This window comes from Hordeum vulgare, chromosome 6H, assembly GCF_904849725.1.
Source record: "Hordeum vulgare subsp. vulgare chromosome 6H, MorexV3_pseudomolecules_assembly, whole genome shotgun sequence".
Taxonomy (NCBI): Eukaryota; Viridiplantae; Streptophyta; class Magnoliopsida; order Poales; family Poaceae; genus Hordeum; species Hordeum vulgare.
Genome location: NC_058523.1, coordinates 216,641,775 through 216,650,744, shown reverse-complemented (window position 1 = coordinate 216,650,744; position 8,970 = coordinate 216,641,775). Strand labels below are relative to the sequence as shown.

Here is an 8,970-nt window from a genome sequence, read left to right as displayed (position 1 = left end):
CAGTGCTATTTATTCCCTTTCGTCCCGAAAAAAATCAAGAGAGAAGATTTCATCACGTTTGCGATACGGAGGCGCCGCCACATCCTGTTCTTCATCTAGAGGGCAGATCTGGTGTCCATTTTGGGCTCCGGATCAAGGAGATCGTCGCCATCATCATCATCAACCTTCTTCCCTCTCCAATTCCATGAAGCTCTTCATCGTTCGTGATTAATCTATTCGTAGGCTCGTTGGGCGGTGATGAGTAGGATGAGATCTATCATGTAATCGAGTTAGTTTTGACGGGGATTGATCCCTAGTATCCACTATGTTCTGAGATTGATGTTGCTACTACTTTGCCATGCTTAATGCTTGTCACTAGGGCCCGAGTGCCATGATTTCAGATCTGAAATTATTATGTTGTCACCAATATATGTGTGTTTTAGATCCGATCTTGCAAGTTGTAGTTACCTACTATGTGTTATGATCCGGCAACCCCGGAGTGACAATAACCGGAACCATTCCCGGTGATGACCATAGTTTGAGGAGTTCATGTTTTCACCAAGTGCTAATGCGTTGGTCCGGTTCTTTATTAAAAGGAGAACCCTTAATATCCCGTAGTATCCTTTTGGACCCAGCTTCCACGGGAGGAATGGACAATAGATGTCGTGCAAGTTCTTTTCCCTAAGCACGTATGAGTACACACGGAATGCATGCCTACATCACATTGACGAACGGGAGCTAGCCACATATCTCTCGGCGTTATAACTGTTGCATGATGAATGTCATCCAACAAATCACCGATCCATTGCCTACGAGTTTGTCCCACTGTTGCTGTTACTTGTTTTGCTCTGCTGCTATTACTACTGTTGCTGCTACTGTTACTTGTTTTGCTCTACTGATGTTACTACTGTTGCTGCTACTGTTACTTGCTGTCACTGTTACTTGCTTTGTCCTGCTGCTGCTGCCACTACTGTTACTTTCTACTGCTGCTACTTGCAACTGCTGTCACTACTGTTGTTCCTTGCCACTGCTGTTACTCGTTACACTGCTGCTACCTGCTACAATACTTTTTCTGGCACCGTTGCCGGGAAAGAATATTTCCCGTCCACGGGCAACTTACTGGCGCCATTGATACAACAGTTAGGAATAGTCTGCCTTGTCAACAGATCGTTTCTGGCACCGTTGTTATCATACTACTTTGCTGCTTATACCTTGTTTGCAGACACTAATCTTTCAGGTGTGGTTGAATCTGACGCATTCAACTGCTAATACTTGAGAATATTCTTTCACTTCCCGTCGTGCGAACCAACAAATTTGGGTTGAATACTCTACCCTCGAAAACTGCCGCGATCCCACGCGCTGGTGGGCTATTGCAAGACAATTTCTAATTGTTGAGCAACTGGAAGCAGCTCTTTTCTGGCTCCGTTGCCGTGGAGGCATCAAGTTAGGAATAGTTGCATGTCAACTACCCTTCATCTTGAACTTGTCAAGCTGACTTTGAAGCACATCCAACCTAGATTCTCTGACATAATCAGTACCATCATGCATATCAACCAAAGTATCCCGAACTTCTTTTGCATTCTCAAGACGATTCCGTTTTTTTTGAATTCTTCAGGGCATAGAGAGTTGAAGATGATGTCACATGCTTGAGCATTGAGTTGCAACATCTTCAGTTCATCAGCTGTCGCATCATGATCAGGTTCATGTCCTTCTCCAAAAAGTTACCTTGCACACCAACACGAATAACAACCCAAACATGAGGATTAAAACCAATAATATGCATTGTCATCTTATGCTTCCAACTAGAAAACTTAGTGCCATCAAAATATGGACCTCTACGGTGATAATTTCCATCACCATACACAATACTCTCCTAGGTTATGAAACCAATGCAACGGATACGAAAGATTTGATACCACTTGTAGGATCGAAAGTATGTCTAGAGGGGGGGGTGATTAGATTACTTGACAAGATATTTTTTTCCTTTCCCATTTTTAGTTGAGTGGAAGCTTTGGTAATTATAGCAAGTCAAGTACACTCTACACATGCAGTTCTAAGAGTATAGCAGCACAAAGTAAAACATGCAAGTGTAAAGTAAAGGAGTAAGGTAGGGAGATTAAACGCATGAGGTTGACACGGCGATTTTTGGCATGGTTCCAATAGGTGGTGCTATCGTTTGTCCACGTTAGTGGAGACTTCAACCCATGGAGGGTAAAGGCTGCGAGAGTCCACGGAGGGCTCCACCCACAAGGGGTCTACGAAGAAGCGGCCTTGTCTATTCCACCACTGCTTCTGCCCATGAAGGACTAGCCTTACTCACGATAGATCTTCACGAAGTTGGCATTCTCCTTGCCCTTACAAACATCTTGGTTCCAATCGACAACACGAAGTAGGAGGCTACCAAGCGATACCTAACCAATCTAGGAGGCACCACCCTCCAAAAGGTAATGGATGTGGTAGATCAATGAACTCCTTGCTCTTGTGCTTCTAAAGATAGTCTCCTCAACACAAAATCACTCTCTCACAGAATATGCATGGGTAGGAGAGACTGATTTGGTGGAAAGCTATTTGGGGAGGCTAGAGATGAAGTTTCAAATGGTTGGATTGGAATATCTTGGTCTCAACACATGAGTAGGTGGTTCTCTCTCAAAAAATGGATCTAGCAATGAAGTATGTGTTCTGAGTGCTTCTACCATGAGTGAGAGGTGGTTGAAGGGGTACATATAGGTAGAACACAAAATCCAACCGTTACACCTAAAGTGGCAAACTCGATGACACCGAAGTTACAAACTCGGTGGTACCGACTAACACAAAAGGCAGAACTTCTAAATCTCGGTGAGACACATATACACAGCTCGGTGTCACCGAAATAGTGGCTAACAGTTTGATGCCCAAAATTGGTGGAACCGATACACAAACTCAGAAATTCTGATTTTGTGTATCGAGGCAAAAAAATGTTAGTCACACTGAACTCGGTAGAACCGATATGGATTCGGTTGCACCGATTGGTGGGAATGGCTAGGGTTTATGTCTGAAGTCAAACTCGGTGGATCCGAAGTGTGGAAGTTGGTGACACTGAATTTGAATATGTGGAATTTGACAGAATGGATAGGTGGGAAAATGACTAAGTATTTTGGTGGCTAACTTTGAGAACTTTGAGCAATCAGTTCATTTTACTACCTCACCCCTTTTTAATAGTATATGCTTTCCTATGGACTCAAAAGTGATTTCTCACAAATATAAAATGAAGAGTCTTCTAGCTTGAAGCTTGAGCCAATATTATTCCTTTCTTGCATCAAGGGGCATCTCCACATAATCCTTTATCCATAGCATCTTTTGAATTTTTCTGAGATATACTTGCAAAACATATTAGTCAATTATCAAGGGTCAATTATCAAAACCACCATAGGGAGCACTTTTGATTTCACTACTCTCTACTTACATATGCATGTCATTACTTCCCACCACAATAATCTTAGACTTGCATGTGTAGGGTGTGCTTGACTAGTTATAATTGCTAAAACAGGCACATAACTAAAATTGGGAAAATGCTAAGTTTTTATTTGGTCAAGTAGTCTAATCACCCCCTCTAGACATACTTTGGATCCTTCAAGTGGTATCAGAGCTCTGGTCTCCATCGCATTAGTTTCACAACCTAGAAGAGTATGGCATCTAGTCGTGACAAAAACTGCTACAATTGTGGAAATCCCGGTCACTACTCCAATGAGTTTTCGACTCCCCACAAATGAAGAGATGAGTCACCTAGAAGACAAAGCTCAAGAGAAGAGTCATCTCGAAGAGAGAGAAGGAGTAGAGAAGATCATTATGAACGAAGACCCTCCAAGAGAAGGAATGAATCGGAGAAGAAGGACAAGTACACCAAGAGCCACCCAAGAAGAAGACATCAACCTCATGTTAGGGAATGGGTATCCGGCTCTGAGTCTAATAACCAATCCAAGAGATGCTACCACTCCAACTCCTACTATTGTATAGATGAAGGTGTTGCTGATCTTGCACGTGTTACCTCCAACTCCTATGACATATTTGATTCACCAAATGAACGAATTGGAAGCCGTTTCCTGGCTAAAGGCACCAAGGTATCACACCCCGAGTTCCTTGACTTTAATAGTGATGAGGATGACTTGCTAGGAGAAGATGACTTGCTCTTTGATGAAATTAGTGATAATAATGAAAATGAACTTGATGATAATCACGCCAGTCAAGATAAATCGTGTAATGATGATAAGAAGGAGATTGAGTGTCTAACTAAAGAATTAAACACTCTTTAGTTAACTCCTGAATCTACTCTAGAAGATCATAGAGAGCTTGCAAGAACTCATGAGAAGCTACTGAAAGCATAGTTGCTCCCTAAGGTGGTTTCGGTAATTAATCACAACATATGCATCATTGGACTAATGAATTTATCGAAGGATATTTCAAAAAAGTTCAAACATGCTTTGGCTATAGGATTGTGTGGAGATGCCCCTTTGATGCAAAGAAGGAATAGGATTGGCTAAAGCTTCAACAAAGAAGACTCTTCATTGTACACTTTGTGAGAAATCATATTTTAGTCCATAGGAAAGCCAACATTATTAAAAGGTGATGGGGTATTATGATGAATTCGTTGCTCAAGTTCTTAGAGATAGCCACCAAAAATACTCAGCCACTTTCCCACAAAATATATCTGTCCCAAGCCAAATATGGAAAATCGGTGCCACCAACATTTCTACTCGGTTATACCGATTTTACACTCAGACATATCATATGCCAATCCCACCATCTAGGTACAACCAACATTCCTATCGGTGCCACCGAAATTCATTGACCAACTTTCGGTTAAACTAATTTCAAGTTTCAAAATTTCCGAGTTTGAAGTCGGTCTCACCGAGTTTTGAAATCCAGTCTAGGTCATCGTATTAGTACCACCGAGATTCATATATCGGTCTCACCGAGAATTCAAAGTTGTCACATTTATTGCACTCGGTACCCCCGACATTAAAAATTCGGTTTCAATGTGTTTGCCAATAATGGTGTAACGGTTGGATTTTGGGAGATACCTATATATAGCCCTCCACCTACCTCTGATTCGCATAGGAAGCACTTAGAACACACTTACACTTGCCAGATCCATTTTTCTAAGAGAGAGCCACCTACTCATGTGTTGAGATCAAGAGATTCCACTCCAACCATTTGAACCTTGATTTCTAGCCTCTCCAAGCTGCTTTCCACAAGATCAATCTCTCATACCCCTGCCAAATCTCAGAAAGAGTGATTGAGTGTGGAGGAGATTATCTTTTGAAGCACAAGAGCAAGGAGTTCATCGTTCTACCATATCAATTACCTTTTGGAGGGTGGTGCCTCCTATATTGGTTAGGTGTCGCTTGGGATCCTCCTACTTCGTGTTTGGAATTGAACCAAGATATTTGTAAGCGCAAGGAGATCGCCTACTTCGTGAAGATCTACCGTGAATGAGGCTAGTCCTGTGTGGACAGAAGTTGTGGTGGAATAGTAAGGTCGCTTCTTCGGGACCCCTTGTGGGTGCACCCCTCTTTGGATTCTCGTAGCCTTTACACTCCATGGGTTGAAGTCTCCACTAACATGGACATACGATAGTGCCCTTCTCGGAACCATGCCAAAAATTGTCGTGTCAACCTTGGCGTTTGATCTCCCTACCTTACCCTCTATTTACACTTGCATATTTTACTTTCCGCTGAAGTACTCTTGGATATGCATATGTAGGTGTACTTGAATAGTCATAGTTGCTAAAACTTACCCACACTAAAAGTTGTGAAAAGGCTAAGTTTTTAACTTGTCAAGTAGCCTAATCACCCCCCTCTAGACATACTTTCGAACCTACAACTGGTATCAGAGCTTCGGTCTCTATTACATTGGTTTCTCAACCTAGGAGAGTATGTCGTCTAGTCAGGAAATTATCACCGTGGAGGTCCATATTTCGATGGCACTAATTTTCCTAGTTGGAAGCATAAAATCAAAATGCATATTCTTGGTCATAATCATGCCGTTTGGGCTCTTGTTCGTGTTGGTGTGCAAGGTGATTTCTTTGGAGAAGGAGAAGAACCGGATCGTGATGCCACAAAGGAAGAGTTGAAGATGCTGCAATTTAATTCTCAAGCGTGTGACATCCTGTTCAACTTCTTGTGTCCTGAGGAATTCAACAAAATTAGTCCCCTTGAGAATGCAAAGGAAATTTGGGATACTTTGATTGATATGCACGAAGGTACTGATTCTGTCCAAGAATCTAATTTGGATGTGTTGCAAAGTCAGCATGACAAGTTCAAGATGAAGGATGGTGAAGGTGTCGCTGAGATGTACTCTAGGCTAGCTCTCATCCCCAATGTTCACGAATTCGGTAACTGGTAGCTGCTCGTTCCAGTTAGGAGTAGCGATTAATCGGTGAATCGGCCTATTAACTGGATTAATCGGTCGACCATTAATCGATATATGGGATAGGAGCTTGTCACACATTTTCCCAAGTCCTAACTACGTCAGGTACGAAATATGCTACTATAGGCATATAAAAAGCATAAATAAGAGGTGAAATTGTAATTCTTGATGCATTCAGCCCTAAATAATGTCAAATTCGAAATTAACAATTAAGATTTTCAACAGGCATCGACACAATATCAGTATATCCAAACAATATGCTATCAAAATACCCAATATGTCATGATCAACTCAAGATAAATGACAGCCACAAAAATAGAAATAGGGAATACTAAATAAATGGCAACAACAAAATATGCAGCCTTACATGTCAAAGATAAATAAAATGGCAGCCACACAAATAGGGAGTACCGAATAATTCCTAACAAGGTTCACAACACAAATAGGAAATGTGCAAATAGCCAAATAGGTAATAATGTTCACATAATTTCAGCAACATAAATAGGTATAGGTAGAAAGGTAACAAGGTTCAGCCACACCAATAGCAAGCAAGATAAGGTCTTCTGCAATAATAAATAGGTTATAAGTTGATGACAAATCACTCAAGGTTGCGAGGGATCCTCCTCATCATCATCGTCCTTGGTTGCCATAACGCCATCATCATCAGACTCATAATCAATCCCATCATCCTCTAACTCATGATCAGATTCATTATCATCATCCTCAACGAATTCTTCAACTTCATGGAGTTCTCTAACTCTTGCACTCGTACGAAGCGGCACATGTTCTCTTTCCCCCATTTCTTCATCAATGATGTTGCATGGCATGCCCGTAGTGGGATCAATTACCTCATTGATATATGCATCTTCACATGTCCAATCTTGTGCTCGTGATGCATCTTCACCAAGAAGAACATCACTAGAAGAGGATAACTTCTTTCTTTTATTAATCATCCTTCCATTGAATTGGATATAAACTAGATTGTCCCTACGAGCCACATCTAGTTTATTTCTCCTCTTTGCATCCACCTACAAAGTACAAATGGATGCCTAGTTAAAAAATCGCAAGAAGAAAGAATATTCATATTTGACTAATTGATTGATATTTGAGAGTGACTAAAAGTCTAAGAGTTACCATTTCAAATGTGCTCCAATTTATTTCACATCCAGATGAACTTGTGGTCAAGTTGAGTATGTTTATGGCCATGTGTTGTAGCGTAGGATTTTGTAATCCATAAGTTGACCACCAATCAGCTACAATTTGAGAAAAGTGAAATAATATGCAATCAGCCTATATAATTTCAGAAATGCAATAAGAACTTTGTTGCTTTGGGAACAAGCTTACCAGCATCAAAATTATCATTGCTAATTGCTTTCATGGATGTCACTTTAGCAAACATACCCTCTTTCTTTTTAAACTTGGTGAAGTCAATGTTAAGAACCTTATTTCGCTTGATGTCATCGTCATAATAAAAAGTATCCATGACTTCCATAAGTGCAGCCACTACCTCTACATCCGTAAAGATGCTCGGTTCAGCATAACTATATTTGGGATTCAAGATGTATGCTTCCATGTGCAAGGGAGAATCTAGCCTCCCACTCATCTTGGTATCCATGGCATTAGTGATCAACAAATAATCTTTTTCTGAATTTTCAATAGCAGCCTTGATTTCCTTTTTTGCACTTATTAGTTCTCCATACATAGATGCCATAGATGGACCATCACTATCTGCCAACCGAAGCACCTTCACTAGTGGCTCAAAAACCTTGCAAGGAAACATGAAGATGATCAAACGAGTCACAAAATTATGTGCAAACAACCCCAACATTAGAAATGTACAAGTTAGAAGTAAAAACTACAAGTAGAAGTGTAGGACCCCAACATATGACTAGATGCAGGCAACCCCAATAAGCATACCTTGATGCAAAGAGAGACATTTTTCCAAAAGCCCCTACTCGTTACAGTGGCATCAGCCAACTTTCCTTTCACCGTTTTTGTGTGCTTGCATGCTTCCCATTCATCACTACAAACCATTGCCTTTAGTTCCTTCCTTTTAGAAACCAAACTTTGCAAGTAAGAAATGCCGAAGCAAATCGTCTCACCCCCGGTCTAACAATGTCTCTTTTTTTGGTGAAAGACCTCATCAAGGACAATGTTTTATGATGTGCATAAAGAAAAATTGTCATTTGCTTGGCTTTAGTAATGGTAGGACCAAATTGCTTCAGCTTTGCAATTGCTTCTACCATCAAGTTGAGGGTGTGAGTTGCACATGAGCTCCAAAATATCTTTGGACATTTGCCTTTGAGCATCTCCTTTGCTCCCATGTTGTTCGGACCATTGTCCGTGACCACTTGAACAACATTTTAAACACCTGCAAGACAAAAAATCAGCACCTACAACATTATGGAAGTAAAGTTGATACCTCGCAAGAAACGAAGCAAAGTTGAGAGTTCAAGAACCATACCAATTTTCTCAATGCAGTCAACTACATAATTGAAGATGTATAGACTAGTGTGTGCATCAGCCGACGCCTCCTTTGATACAAGAAAGGCAGTCCCTAACTTGCAATGCACATAGAAATTTATT

General features: G+C 40.9%; 1 protein-coding gene across 1 annotated transcript; it reads right to left on the bottom strand.

Moving 5' to 3' along the window:
- Positions 1 to 6,986: 6,986 nt before the first annotated feature.
- LOC123402768 lies at positions 6,987 to 7,590 on the bottom strand. Its single transcript, XM_045096728.1, has 2 exons — positions 7,519 to 7,590; positions 6,987 to 7,412 (listed from the first exon to the last, which is right to left on the bottom strand). Exons 1-2 carry the CDS (start codon positions 7,588 to 7,590, stop codon positions 6,987 to 6,989), a joined length of 498 nt encoding a protein of 165 aa, XP_044952663.1.
- Positions 7,591 to 8,970: the final 1,380 nt, after the last annotated feature.

Coding starts and splice junctions, on each gene's coding strand:
- LOC123402768 (XM_045096728.1), bottom strand. CDS start 7,590: ATGGCCATAAACATACTCAACTTGACCACAAGTTCATCTGGATGTGAA. Junction 7,413..7,518: donor ATTGGAGCACATTTGAAATG/GTAACTCTTAGA, acceptor TGTACTTTGTAG/GTGGATGCAAAGAGGAGAAA.